The sequence below is a fragment of the Gavialis gangeticus genome, unplaced genomic scaffold (assembly GCF_001723915.1).
Source record: "Gavialis gangeticus isolate Ggan-Ray unplaced genomic scaffold, GavGan_comp1, whole genome shotgun sequence".
NCBI classification, from domain to species: Eukaryota; Metazoa; Chordata; order Crocodylia; family Gavialidae; genus Gavialis; species Gavialis gangeticus.
Genome location: NW_017729030.1, coordinates 47,223,363 through 47,238,943, shown reverse-complemented (window position 1 = coordinate 47,238,943; position 15,581 = coordinate 47,223,363). Strand labels below are relative to the sequence as shown.

The 15,581-nt window shown below is 40.6% G+C and overlaps 1 protein-coding gene across 2 annotated transcripts in view; it reads right to left on the bottom strand.

Moving 5' to 3' along the window:
- Positions 1 to 15,581, bottom strand: part of SMAD1 (SMAD family member 1) — a 90,547-nt gene that overhangs the window by 11,907 nt on the left and 63,059 nt on the right. For both annotated transcript variants that reach the window (XM_019522158.1, XM_019522156.1), the window contains exons 3-5: positions 10,152 to 10,409; positions 5,329 to 5,445; positions 673 to 894 (exon numbers count right to left, since the gene is read on the bottom strand). In XM_019522158.1, coding sequence (XP_019377703.1) covers positions 673 to 894; positions 5,329 to 5,445; positions 10,152 to 10,409 — 597 coding nt within the window. The remainder of the gene's footprint in view (positions 1 to 672; positions 895 to 5,328; positions 5,446 to 10,151; positions 10,410 to 15,581) is intronic.

The window sequence follows — 15,581 nt, the reverse complement described above, 5'->3', positions numbered from 1 at the left end:
TTCTTTACATTATTTGTATTATGGTAGCACCTAGGGACCCTGTTATGCTGGGTCCTCACCATATATTTAAGAGATGACAATTCTGCATTTCATTTACATATCTGCAAAATTAACCATGCTGGCGCTAAACACAAAATGTAGCCGATGCCAGTTCTTTTGCAGGACACTGGTCTAAGTCACAAAAGGGTAGATAGTCACATACATTCACTGAAAATCAACTTTTGGGTGCTAAACTGTCTTTTCTGCCTTTAGAAATCTCTTCTTTAAAATGTATAATAAATTAATTAGGTTTACATTTCTGCACAGCTAAGTTGTCTGTGTCAATAACTCTTAGTCCCAAAATAATTTGTTCAATTCTATGGTTCAGGTTTGAGGCTCATAAACCTCAACAGCAGAGCTCTTTAATTTTAATTAGAACAAGTGTTTAAGGCAGCTGGTTTCATTACAGTCTAAGTACCTTCAGACAATGAAAAGACTGATTAGAAGACAGAAAGCTTCCGACAATTATATAACAGGTGAGAACAGCTCTTTGCTTCTAACACTTGGCAAGCAAATTACATACTTGCCAGCATTCTAGTGAACACTGCACAACGCATGATAGTCTGGTCTTGAGGCAAAAAGCCCAGTTTGCCATGTTAAGCCAAAGAACAGAAATAAGACAGCGAAATGTACCTTTGCCAATATGCCGCCTTGTGTTCTCAATAGTGGAATTTCGGTTAACATTAGAGAGAAGCCCAAGGCAAAACCTGTTTTTGTTGTTTGAAGGATCAGTGAAACCATCCACCAGCACACTAGTGGAGGAGGCATGAAATGCCTCCCCAACACGATTATTGAGTTCATAGTAGACAATGGAACACCAGTGTTTCGGCTCTTCATAGGCAACTGCCTGAACATCTGCAAAGAAACAAAGAAAAGGTTGCAATTAAAACAGCCCTGGAACTAATGAGTGGCTGAGCTTTAAAGATCTGTAACTTGGAGACTTTGGCTTAAGATCACTGAAAGGAGAGCTGGATAACAACTGTAATTAAGTGCAGTTCTTCTCTGATGTCTATCTGTGCTATGTATATTTTTAGCATTTTCAGAGCTAGAGATAGGAATTTGCACAAATACAGTGAAAAGTCACAAGACTTACACAGAGAACCCATATATACTTGTTATGAACTCAGAGAAAGGAGAGATACTGTATTTCATATACACATCCAAGTTAGTAGCTGGTCCCAAAGTAATGGACTATGCACTAGGTTCTCAGTTACCACACAGCGATACAGACATCAGATACTGCCCCCTGCCCTGAATTCTCTCCCACAGTGGGGAACAACCTTTTTTTGGCAGGCATACTGTACTGAAAGCCCCACACCCTACCCGAGTACCACTCAGATCCCCTTCACTTGCTCAAACTATTGCCCTGCTTTCTGCTCCCTGCCTGATCCATTGCTATGCACCACATATGGCTGCCCTGTCTCAAGTGGCACAGGCCACAGGCTAGCCACTCCTACTCTGTTGCATTTTGACCCCAGGGACTCCTACCCTTTTTTCTGGTCCACAAGCAAGAAATCTGCATTACGGGGCTGGGATGGGCTGACCCCGCATGCTGTTTCCACTTGCGGCAAGGGACTCTGGTAGGAGTGCAGGCACTGCGTGCTTTGGGGCTGGCCTGATACCCTGCCACCACATGTGGCCAGGGACTTGGGGGTGGTGGGGAGCAGAGGGGAGAAGAAGCACTATTGGGCTGGGTGGAACTGTTCCTGCATACTGCCACCACCTGTGGCTTGAGACTGGGGTGGGAGAGTGGGGAGCTGCATGCTATGGGGCCAGGCAGGGCTAGCCCCACTCACTGCCACCACATGCAGATCCAGGGACTGACTGGTATGCTCCAGGGAATCCAAGGACCTCCCAACAACTCCACACACCCCACCCCACATCATAACGCCAAACATACCCACACCCTCCCACAGCTTCCACCCCAACCACTTACCCCACACACCCACCCAACCACACCCCCTAGAAAGACCTAGGATGTTCTCACAGCCTCACAAGAACAGCTTTAACTCAAGGAAACAGGTGTGCAAAATGCACTGGTACCCAGGTGGCAGATCTGTCTTTTTGTACTAGTAGAAGACTGCTTAAAATCCAGAAATTTTGGAATTCTTTCCTGTACCAGCAGTCACCTAGTTTGCTACATCCTTCCCCAACACTTGCCACAATGGAAAAACAAAAAAGGTTTAGGCTATGGAGCACAATTACATAGGTTTTCAAAAATATAACCATAATGATGAGAATTTATGACACTATGCCACCATGTATGTGGAACAACTGAATGCCATTTGAACAAAGATGGCATGAAATTAAGAGTATATATACAAGAATTTAACATAAGCCATTACAATTCTTTATCTATTCAACATAAGCCAATCAAAAATTTAAAAATTCATGATTTTGCAAAGCAATTATTTGCCAAAGTAACAGAGATCCCTCAAAACTTTCAAGCTTCTGGTAACAGCATGATTTATGGATTTGCTCTTCTATAAAAACTCATTTAGCTGGCAAATTCTTCAGAAGTTTGAGAAGCTGGTGCTTCACAGCTTGTCAGTTGAAACCCTGAAATAAATACATGGTTGTTTTGAATAATGCACTGAAGTTATTTTTCCTCCTGGATGAAGGAGCAATTCTCTACCAGTGGAGTTGCACATGGGATGTCCAACAATACTGTGCACTACTTCAGACACCTACAATCAATGTGCTTTTTTAAAGTACCCAATATAGCAACCCATTATTAAAAACTGCTTTCAAAAAAATGAAGATAAAGGATAAGGTTGGTGTATATATGTGTTCCTTCATGAAGGCTATTTTCATTCTTAGTACATAGATTCAGAATCAGCACCCTAATGCCATGAGTTGCTAACAGCAGGCCAAAGTATGAAAAATGAAAAACAAAACTGGGATTGTGGGAAACTTATTCATCCAGCCAGCTGATCCTTTTCCTAACCTTACTAAATCTTTCTTAAAAGTGATGCCAACATTTAGTATTTTCCTTTGCAGGAGACTGTTTCTCATCCAGACAGTTTTTTCTGACAAAACAGACATGAACAGAATTTTGAAAATATGCAAGTGAAAGATAAAAAGGAGCAATACAAGTAACAATGTCAAGTGAAAATGTATTCTAGACAAAAAACCTTGGTGAAGGATTTTTCTGGTGATATCAGAGGTAGGCTGGGAAATGCTGGAGGAAGTTTAAGTTGTCTAACAACACTATTTTTCTTTTTAGCCTTTTCAAATCAATGTAAAAATAGCCTTTAAATGATTTCTAAGGGGTTACTACACTTCACTTTGGCATTAAGATGCCAGTAACTATCAAAGCTACAGCTCTGCCCCAGTTCTCAAAGTCAGGAGGAAACCTTGCCAGCTGGCCATTCTTGCAGAATGAATCATATCTCTCTCTCACAGATTTCACACTAACTTCCTTGCATTTGCTTTAAGTCATGCAGAGCAGGTGCGTTTTGTCTCTCTATTCCCAGCATGGGCCAACAATGGAAATTACCCAACTTCATTGACAGGATGCAGCTTGTTAGGTCAAATCTCTCAAGACTAACAGATCTCCACAAAGAACACCCTTCTAAACATTTACAACCAAAGTGTTGAAAGTATGCTTAACGTAAAAAACTAAACAAAAAAAATTAAGGGGGCAATGAGATACTAACTGTGTCAACATATAACAAGGCTAGCTATAGTACAGAAATAGAAATGTACAGAGTAAAAAAACATTTAAACTTATGAGCAGTTGTCTGCTCTTGTTTATTTTTCTTCCCTTTTCATCAAAGAAAGAGTGGGTTAAAATAGGGAAAAATAATGAAATTAGACATAAAAAAGGGGGAGAGGAGGGAGAAAAGATGTCTATCCTTTAACCATTAAAAAATTAAGAATGATAAGAAACATGTAAACCATTTCCTTTGGTTGTTAGTCTCATACAATGCAAAAATTCCAACAGCACAAACATAATGCATCATTAAGAAATAAAATGTGCAGAAGTCTGCAGAGTTGGGCATCAACATTGATAAACGTACTTTAGGCCTCTGTCAAATGCAAGGAATGTACACAATAGCGTATGGATCAGCAAAACAACTGAGAAATGTCAAAGAGTATGTTTATCAAATGTGAACTCACTCTAAAGGAGGAAATCAGTTAACAGAGATGGGACCGAAGTTATTTCATAAGGGCAGATATACCTCCTAAACCCAGACAAAGTCTGCAGCAAAACTGGTACAAAATTAAAGTATAGCTAAATTGTTCACGGGACTATAATTATTTGCTCATAGCACTGAGCTCTGCTCTCTCTCCTGGCACCATGAATAGCCATACAAGTGTACATTTTCAGAGGGGACCACTTTGCACTGTGTTGAATGTACTAAACCCTTTACTCAGCAGTCATCTGCAGCACATTAAAAAAAAGCAGGGTGTTAAAAGATGTTGTGCCACAGGATATAAAACAAAATGAAAAAGAAAGATTACAAATTCTCCCTGCAGCAAAACCACAGGCAGCAATCACATTTCTTCAAGCTAATTGGGGCCATACCAGGTCACTGCTTAGATTTGGAGAAGGGGGAGTGCTGGTCATGACTTTCTTCACAACCCCCAAGAAAACCCCAGGGTGCTACAGTTGTGCACTCACAACTGGGCCAGTGCAATAGCATAGTGCCAAGAGAATGTTATTGGTTGTGCTTTCTTTCAGGAGAAATAGTATACAGATGCCCTGATCACCTGCTTAAACATTTCATGGATCATTTCACAAGTGGGATAATATTAGTGCCAGCATCCTGATTAAATGTCAATTTAGGCAGTTATATTCCCTGTTCCAAATTTACTAACCCAACAACAACTGCATATGTTATGAACAGCAGCATCAAGCATACCATCTCAATCAATCAATACCCCTAACATATTATTAAGAACAGGCAGTGACAGGTATCACATGCCATCATGCAGTTATCATGCTACCACAGGAGCAATTTCACTTCAGTGACTATGTCCTGGATACACAGAGTTTGTAAAATCTTTTTTAGACCCCCTCTGGTTGGAAGTCAAAAAGTAAAACATGACAAACTTACAACACCCTCTGTGTTGCTTTAAAGACGCTTTTGTACTTAGGAGCATATACATTTCCCTCTACTACAGAAGAATCAATATTCCCGATAGTTTTGCTTACTGTCTATAGTTACATATTCCCATAAATAGCACTCATCCAGATCAATGCTTACTGAGTAAAAAGAAAGGTAAGCGCTCTTTACACTTTAGAAACCAAGAGGACACACAACAGGGAAATGTTTTACTCGCCTCCTCGGTTTATTTCAGGAGGAATTGAGGGAGCCATCATGTTGGTGTCCATTGGCTGGGAGCCATCCTGTGTCATCTGATCTTCCGGAGGCAGGTAAGCAGGAGGGGGAGTATCAGCTAAAAATAGAAAACGCAGAGATACAATTCCTTCCCCCTCTTTAAAACATACATACATATCCACAAACACAGCTTTAGCTGGGAAATGCTTCCAGTCTGACTCAGCTATAACTTCCACCCACTCATCAGAAATCTGAGAAAGCAATCACAGACCTTGATTCAGGGAAGCAAAGAATTACTGTGCATATTAAGTTTAACTGCAATATAAATTACTGTGCTTCTGTCTGGCCACAAATAATAGCTTGGCACCATTTCCACTTAACAGCACTTCACAAGTTTATGGCACTGTACACGTATTCATGTCTCTATGAGAAAGTGATCTGCAGTTCTCAGGATCAGGTCCTAAATTAATATTTAATATGGAATATGTGAACAGAAAATAAGAACAGGGTTTGGAGTCAAGAGTTTCTAAACCCATCAGTGCCATTTTCAATATGGTCCCCATTAGTGTAATACACAAGTATCTCACATGAATTAAAAACATTATCAGCCATCCTGTGATGCATCGTCAAGATTTTATAGGTGGGGGACTGTGACAGAAATTTAACCTAAAAATCGACAGACGTACATAATTTCTTAACTCTCATCTAAATGAGTACTTACACCAGTGCATTCTCACAGGTTCAGTCAGTAGTTCAGCTCAGTCAAAGGTCTTAGAAGCAGCTGTCTACATTACAGAGCCAAACTACTAGCTGAACCTGTGAAAATGCACTGATGTAAGCACTGCCAACAGAATGTGACCATGCTTGCTGTGATGTTGAAGTTACAATTAGACCTTTTCATGCACACTTGCACCTCACTACATCTTAGTTAGGCTGCCCTCTGGGCATCAATTCCACACTCGCAACACAGCTCCTTCAAGTACTTGCTGGAAGATGTACAATAGTCTCCTAGCAGCTCAGAAGAACAGTAGAAGCAGTCGCTCAGTTTCCTGCTCTCCTTTTCCAAAATGTACCTAACCAATTTTATAACAGAAAATCCCTTCCTAATGCTCATCAAGCCTTTGCTGTGAAGCGTAAGATACGAAAACTACCACTCACCTTCACAAATTAAGACTGCAGCCTATCCTAGACAACTCCATCAGTGAGTCATTAACTAGCTATCATGGCAAGTAACCAAGAAATAAGAGAACTATGTTTCCTTTTGTAAGCAATTTTGTTCTTCAAAATATCAAGCTAACTGAAAGAATATATAAAACCCTTTAAAAAAAACCTCTAGTAAGAGCTAAACTCCCTCAAGTCTCTATCCTTTCCATTTGAATGTGCAAGTCTCTCCCTTTCTGGGCATGCACCCTAACAGAACTTTTAAGTTCCTGTGGTATGGACCAAAAGTTTATTAAGCTTCTAAAACACAACTGTTTGTCTGTTTGCATCCATTATACTAATGACATGCATATGGGAAAGTATGAATATGTAGTACAGCTGGAAAGCCAAAGGCAAGGGCAACCCATTAGCCAGCATCTGTGATATTTTTAAATCACTAGGTAACAAGCCTGCTCCCCCTCATTATTTTCACAATTGGGCCCCTTCCTTCCCTACTGACACAGATGGATATCTGCCAAGAGATCAGTCCCAAGGCAATGACTTAACATTTTCAGTCAAGGCAATATTGATGGGTGGGGGACAGAGGGAAAGAGAGGTGCAGAGGGGATGACAACTGGAAGGGGGTTCAGGTGAATGCCTTCCACTCCTTCATTCAATTTTTCCCCTGCAGCTGCCGATTCTGTTTTACTTCTAGGCACGGAACACAGGATGACAGACTCCTCAGAGACCAAATCCAATGAACTTCCATAAAGCAGCTGCTGAATGACACATCCAAGAAAACCTATTTCATTAGAAACCAAGTTCTTTTGGCTAAAATCATGCATAGTCTGTACTACAGAGAAGCAGGTACAAAATGCTGGTGCCCACTGCCTGCAGTCCCTTCACCACCAACTCTTTTTAAAGTTATGCTGAGCCACTACTTTGAATACACATCAACTTCTTCATTATTTCCACAGACGAGCTTGCCTTTCTTTCCCCATCTCCAATGATTTGTTTCTTCACGAGTTCGGGTCATAGAAATCCTTCCATGACCTGAACTGCACACAACAAAAGTTTTGCTACAGAATTTCCTAGTTTTACAACATGGACTTGTGCAGACAGCACCACCCTCAGAGATCTGTGATCTTCATACACCAGGGAAAAACTTTGGGGATAGACAACTATCAGTAATTACCTTCACTCAGAATACCCATTTTACATGAGAAATTACCAGTATTTTTGCAAGCTTGCCTCTCCCTTTCTATCCATTCCCTCCTCTAGTCTCTATAGGGGGCAGGCACACATACAAATGTTTACTTGTAGTGTGTTCTACTCCCAGTTTTTAAAGGTCCAATCTAAAAAAAGATTATTTTTCAGAGGCTGCTTTCTATATGGTAATTCTCCATCTATGAGCAAAACATCCCTGGTTTCCAAAATGTTATAGGCAATGTTCAAAACTGAAAGGATAAGGTAGTTGTTCCACTGCTGTTAGTAAGCAAAATATACTGAATGCTTCTTTCCAAGACCTGTACTGTTTTTCAGCCAAAGTGTATTTGTTTCTTAGAATTACATCACCATTTGAATAAATTTAATCAAGTAGTGGTGGTGTGATCCCCTTGGGAAACATCTTTCTTTTGTATAACTGTAATCTAATGCTGAATTTATGTTTGGGTCTCTTTCCACAACAAGGATGATCTGTAGCAATATTTCTCTAACACCCCTCTCCCCACCAAACGTCCCTGCCCCCCACAAAAAAAACCAAAAAAAGGTACACCACGACTAAATACTTCAACAGGCAATTTAGACAAGTTTAAAAAAAAAAAAAGGAAACATTTTAAGGAAAAAAGGTACTCAAACTTTATCTGCATTGGAAAAACAGGAAAACTAGATGTGCTATTGTTAGTCAACCCTATTTAATGGCAACATTGCCTGATGATGACCATCTCTAAATTGGCTACTGGACATACTTAAAATACTGGCTGCTAAACAACTATCGATGAAGATTTTGCAATACCATATTTAGTCATATACAAAACAAGGTTTGTCAGCATGGGGGGAAAGTCCCTCATCTTAAGATCACAAGGAACCCTCACTAAATACATTGTTTATCATTAAACTGCTGCCAAAAACAGCACGTGCTCAGTAATGGAAACTGACTATGAAGTTGATTAAATGCAGCTAACACCAAACACGACTATTAAAAACATGATCCATACGGGGTAAACATACTGACAGGACCTTTTTTTTTGTGGCCTCGAAGAAAAAAGGCGCTCCCCCAGGAGGTAAACAAACACCAGGCCTCAAAGTAGTGCAATATAAGGCTGGCACTCAGAGAAGCCACAGCAAGCTCCGATACCCTCCCTTGGTGCCAAAAATGCCAGTAGGAACCCACCACAAGTACAGGGTAAAACAGGGGTCGGCAATGATTTTGGGCAGAAAAATAAAAACACCTGCAACCTTGATTTGTAAAATGTTGGCATGCCAGGGATGGACAGCGAGGGGCCTGATCCTTGTTGTGGCAGCACAGCCATGGTTCCTTTCCCACCATCTGCCCTAAGGCATACATGCCCAGCAAGATTCCTACACATGCCACATACTAACACCCATGCTGGGAGCTGTCTACCCCTGGGCTAGGGCAAACCATCTGAATAAAATATATGCTGGTGCCCATTACCTGCAGTCCCCTCACCACCAGCTCTTTTTTAAGTCATGGTGAGCCACTACACTGAATACATTTCCACTTTCTCTTCACTCCCACAGCTAAGCTGTCTCTTTCTTTCCTTATCTCCAGTGATTGTTTCTTCACCAGCCTTAAATGTCTGGCGCACATCACCAAACAGGCCCTCAAACAACATACCAGAAATCCATCTGTCCTCCCCTCTCTCAGCCTATCATATATGATTAGTGTGGTCTCACCTTCCATGAGGTAGAGCCAGACCACCTTGCTTTGTGCCTCATCTGTATATAAATTTTGGAGGATCCCTGGACTCATGTGACAAGAATACCCAGTTCCAGTCATGACTGGGGGCTAATTAGCACATGGATCTTCTGGGGAGCGGGGAGAGGGGTAAAGATGTACTGGAATATACACACATACTGAACAGTGCTGAGTTGTGGGGTCACCTTGGCTTGAAATGCTGTCCACTCTGCTGGGGCCCAGCCCAATGAGTTATAGGGTAAATCATAAGTCTTTTGGCCTTGGACTAACATCATGCATAATGTACTATAGCTAAGTATGTACAAAAGTGCTGCTTAAAATGTGTTGGAGTACCTGTGCTAAAAAACTTGCAGCAGTTTCAAAAAAAGGGAAACTACTATCAATTATGGCTGAACTAAGTATATGGGTACCTACAGTAAATGTGCCTACTTGCAAATTTTTCTCCTCGCATCCATGTGCTCAGGAAGAGCAGGTTTTGACAATAAAGGATGGGCACAGAAGTTGAGAGAACAAGGATATTACCTGACACCAAGGTTTTATTTTCCCTGTTATAGCAGCAGGAGGGGACCAAATTCAAGGCAAAATCTCCAATAATTAGATCCTATACCTGGAAAAATTGTAACAACTTTATAAAATTTTCCACATAAAAAATCTAATTACTGGGCGGAGGTCTTATACTCGTTGGTAAATATCCATCACTCAAATATCTATCAATACCATCCATTCTTTACAGAAGGCAAACATACCTGGCATCTGGAAAGGACTTCCTGGGTCTGAGCTGGCTGGAGAATGAGGATACGTGCTACTGCTGCTTCCAGGAGAAGTAGGATAACTGCTATTGGGAGAGTGTGGGAATGGGTGACTGTTGGGTTGCTGGAAAGAGTCTGGGAAAGTTGCATTGTGGGGCATGTGAGGCTCATTTTGTCCCAAGTTGCGGAATTGAGCCAAGAGGCTGTGCTGAGGGTTGTATTCACTGTGTCTTGGAACCAGCACTGGAGGAAGAACTGTAACGAAAGCAGAAACGAAACACATTAAAAACCTGATTCTAAAGGACGACATTGTCAGGACCCCACTTTTTATTTTTCCTTCTGTATCCCCTATGTCATATTCATGTGCCTCAGAAATGAGGTCACCACATTCTAGGAACATGTGCATAAGCAATAACCCTTTCCTTACATCCTGCTAGTGCATAACTTAAATTCATAATGGTCACACTAGCTGTCCAGATTCCCAGCTGTAAACTCGTTTTCACGAAGGGCCAGGAGAGAGGTGGGAAAGGGAGATAAGCTGCAACCCCACATTTTCATTCTATTCACACGAGGACAGTAGTGCAATGTAAGTGCATTTCACAGTTTAATGCTGACATACAGTTCCTTTTTGCACACTTGGTCCCCTTGCTAATCATGTAATGGTCTGTAACCCAAAACCCTGCTAATGAGGACAGATTTTTCTGAAGACAATGTTAATACTACATGGGCCTTGAACTGAGCCTGGTCCCAACAGCTGTAACTTTATTTTTAGTCTAGGCAACATGCTTAAGAGTTAATATATAAAAAAGGGGGAAGGGGAGGAGGAAGGGTTAACCCTTTATGTCAGTTTACCAAATGCCTAGTTTAAATAGAATTAGACAGTACAATGGAAACTGAACAATCTGTCTGGCAAACAAGTTCCAGCATATGCTACTATGGGACAAGGGAAATACACATCAGCACTGTTAAGTTTCATCATGCTCCCAAGGCCCATGTACTCCAGGGAAACAAATAACTTTTTAATTGAGGATACAAACACGATACCAGATGTGCTGATATAAGAATCTCAGTCAGCTTTTTCAGGTCCTCAGCATCTGCTTCTAAACTCCTCACATAGGAAAGGATGAATCACTCAAAAGATTACTTTTTTAATACTCAGTGTGGATTTTTTTTTGGAGGGTGGGAGAGGAAGGGAAAGAAATGGCGGAAGAGAAATAACACTATTCCCTCTGGTCCTCCCTGCCCAGAAGACAACTAGATAACAACTCCTTTTAAAGCTAGTCAGTTTCTTAAGAACTGGCCCAGAAGATGAAAGGGAGTAAGGGGGGGGATGGTGGTGGTCAGGGCAACAAAAAAATTGAAAGAGGATGGAGAAAGAGGTACCCAAGAAACTGCAGTCTCACCTCAAGAGTGCAATTCACTATCCCACAAATCTGGCTGCTTCTTTGAGCAGGGAACCAAGGATGGATCTAATATAGACATTTACTGGCCCCACTATGTCACTTACGGGATGAATAGATATGATATGCAAAAGGACAGAACTGTGCACACTGGTATTACCCACTTCACTTGCAAGAGGTGTTTTACTGAATTAGTACCAGAGTACAGTTTTAACATCATGGGAGCACTTTATCTGCTGTGTGTATGGATATTCCCACACCATTATAAAGTGCTCCTAGTATATACATAGCAAGAGTTCTAGACCCTAATTTTAAGAGTGGCACTTTATTGAAGGACCTCCTCACACCTCTGTCTGAAATGCCCTCTCTTTGCTGAAAGAAGTTTGCAAATGTATTTCAAAATACAGAAGAGCTCAGAAGAAGGTAGGAGCATTTCTTGCCTTGGGTGAATCCATGGTCATTTTTCAAAAAGAGACCAGCCCAAACTTATAATCCTTATATATGGGGAGCTTAGCTAAGGAAGGGTTTGCAGGTTCAGACCATTAGACTCTCACATACACAAATATTAGAGTCACTGCAAATAAGCACCAGTTTCACAGACCAACCCAAGACTTGTGTTGAAAAGAATTAGCTGAAGTTGATCTCATTCAATTTTTGGTACAGTACTTGACCTGTGGTAACATTTTTAGGTGGACTGGTTTAAGTATGAAAGCTTTCTCTGTGTTATAAATGGCACTCCAAATAAGGGCATTTTTTTTAAGGCAAGGCATCTCCAAATACCATATGCTGGAAGATTTCAATCTTTGGACTCGTGCATCATAGAGCATATCAGTGTGAGATGTGTGCTTGCACGACCACAAACATTATTTTTTTGTTTCTAAGGAAATATTTTAAAAAATCCAAATTCAGATCAACTGTTTGGGGGTGGGGAGAGAGAAACTACTTGCACTATTTTCAATACAGCATCCATCAAATTCAAATTTCTCTTTAACTATGGTTGTGCAGAAACCTTCTAGCACTTCTTGCTCATTAAGTTCAAACAATGCATTTATCACAACAAACATTTGCTGGCCTAATAAATCAGCAATAAAAAGGGAAACAATGAGATCTCACATTTAAAGGTATTTTCTCCTTTCCTGTCTTCATAATTCTTCCTTACTGTTCTGGGCACTACAGAACTACTTCCCTATCTCTCCACTTCCTGTGGATGAAGGCCAACCTATTAACTTTTCTAAATTTAATTTCTGAAAGAAAGTACACCACTTACCTTTCCCACCCTTACCTCACATTAAACAATGACATACATGACACTACAGGAAGCCAAGCAATTTATAGTATTTTTTTTAAAATAGCTGGAGGAACAGGATATTTTTCCATATGGTTTTAGCAATTGGGAGAGCGCGCGCGAGAGAGCACATGAACCAGATTTTCCCTCATGCATGCACACGCACACACATACACACCTCTCCAACTGGAAATGGGCCCTTGTTTAACAAAATATAGTAGTAAGAACTTGGCATAGTATGGATAGATATACATCTGTATTTCCCCTCTTACTGCAACTCACATACATGTCAAAGCTTTGATCCCAGGAAAAGAATAAAATGCCAGCTTCTTCAAAATAAGGTTGAAAAGTCTGCTTTTACAGAAATGTACTGTTGCAGGGCATATAGAAACAAGGTCTCAAAAGAGACCACACATTTTCACTGCAGAGTTACTGGAGCACTGCCCTAATGCAAGACCTGTCTGCAAAAAACGAACCTTGATATCAGCTGTATGCTGTTAGCATAATTCATCAACTGCTAACAGTCACTCTGATCTGAGCACTTTGTGCAGTTCAAGTGCTATTTTGAAGGGCAGCAGCCTCCACCTAAGCAAAAAAGGACTTAAACTCCATTGCTGACCACCCAACAGTGAAGACGTGGCCAGGAGGTTACTCAGAAGGAAGAGGAATGCCAAGAGTTCAAAACACTAAGGGGAGTGCATACCATTCTTACTCTCCCCCACCCCCCCAAGTTTAAGCCTGCAAGCTTCTGGTCAGGTAGTAGACCTCAACCATATGGAATAACAAACTACTAAGGCTTAGTACAGCAGGGGAGGAGGTTGATCTCTGGAGCAGCTGCCAGTTTCAGGAAGAGGTATAATTGAAAGAGGGAAAGCATGAGACAGTTATTCTGTGCTAAGCCAGCACACCTGTTGCTATAAAATAATCAAGTAGCACATCTTTATTGTGGAGAACCCTGCACAACACTGCTGTGGGCAGTAGTGTGCAGAAGCGGCCATCTTTTCCCTTCCTAGAAGGGAGAGAACAGATCTAGTGAAAAGTAACAATCTTTATCTTGCTTCTTTTTAATAGAGATATGCAACTCTTTAAGGAGGAAAAGGTATTACTTTCTGGAACAACAACTGTGTAACAAGGGCTTCCTCTAAAACTCAAAAGATGTATATGCAAATAGTCTGCTTGTTTTGTTAATTAAAATAAGCAGCAAAACAATGGCACACAGCTGGGATGGAAACATTCTCAAGAATCAGATTAATGTTCAATTCCAAGGTATATATTGCTCTCAGCAGGATTGCACAGATCTAACTAAGGACATAATTTGGCCTGTCAAACTTTATTTTACTACTAGGGATAACCCATGAGAAGAACAACAACAAAACAAGCAAAACAAAACAGAACACCCCCAACAACTTAACTTTCCTAGCTAGGGAAAAAGACTTTTTGCTTGCAAATGGAGTAAATTTTCCCCTGTTGCTCCCTGCACTTATTTGTTGTTGTTTGTTTTTGCAGACACTATTCAGAATATGACTACCTTCAATAAGCGTGCTTTCTGTGCTATGAATCATACATAGGTAGGGTCATTTTGTCAAAGAGCCTACAATTTCACAACAAAAACAGACCCAAGAGGTCAAGGATGGCTAGATGTAGCTATTGAGCCCTACTCTTTATCCTATTTCTCTTACTTCAAACCTCTCTACTGCCTCACCTTATTCTCTAATAAATAGCAGCAAAAATATACCAGCAGCACTGAATGCTTGTCAGCATCTAAAAAACAGTGAATTAAGTATAAAAGCTTTCTTTAGTCTGTTTCACTTTTTGTATAAAAGTCTATTTTCTAGAAATAATGAAACTGGCAAATGGGTGTAGTGAGCACAGATCTCAATGTCCTCTTTTAAAGCTTCATACCCTTTTAAGCCAGTGCAACTAACCCACACTGAGTGACCAGTGGCATTTTCAAATGGGTGTATTTTTAGCCTACTTACTTTTTTTCTTTTGGCTTGTATGAGCCTCAATAAAAAGCATGTTTCCCCTGGAAAAGCAAAATTCTGGGTGTACTTTCACCTGATAAGCTAAACTTCTCTAGTTTGTTCAAAATTTTCCAAGACCAGAAAGGATGGACTGAGGGAGGGCAGACATTGATCATCCATCCTTTCCAGGATTTTAAACAACTTCTTGAAATCTAGGTACATGAGGATGAGGAGGAAGACAAGTTGGAACGAATAAAAATGTAGTAGTATCCATCACTTAAGACTGTAAGTACCATGACTTGTTAGACTCAAGTATGTCCATGTGATGTGTACGGCTCCCACCACACAACAGTTCCTCAGTTCCTAATGAGAGCCAAAAAGTACTAGCATTAATGTCATCATATTCATTTTAATTTTGAGGGAGTAGCTGGGCTGCAGCATCACGACCATCTACCAATAGTCACTTTGCTTTATTTTAACGATTCAATTTAGGGGTGGGGCTAGGAGGACAAGGAGAAGGAACAACCACCTTCTGTTGAAGCTTTTAAAAAACAAATAACCACAGCTATACAAAAAGAATAATTAGAAGTGATATGAGGACCTGGATATCAATAGCTGTATCCTGTAAACCTCTGAAATTATTCGGTTTTTACGACTTTAAAAATTTCATCATCTCCCATTTACTTCCACAGGAGTTGAAGTCAGCTATGATGCACTAACAAGCAGCACCTCTACCCCAGCTTTAACTAGGGCTAGTATTATTATAAATTAAATGAAT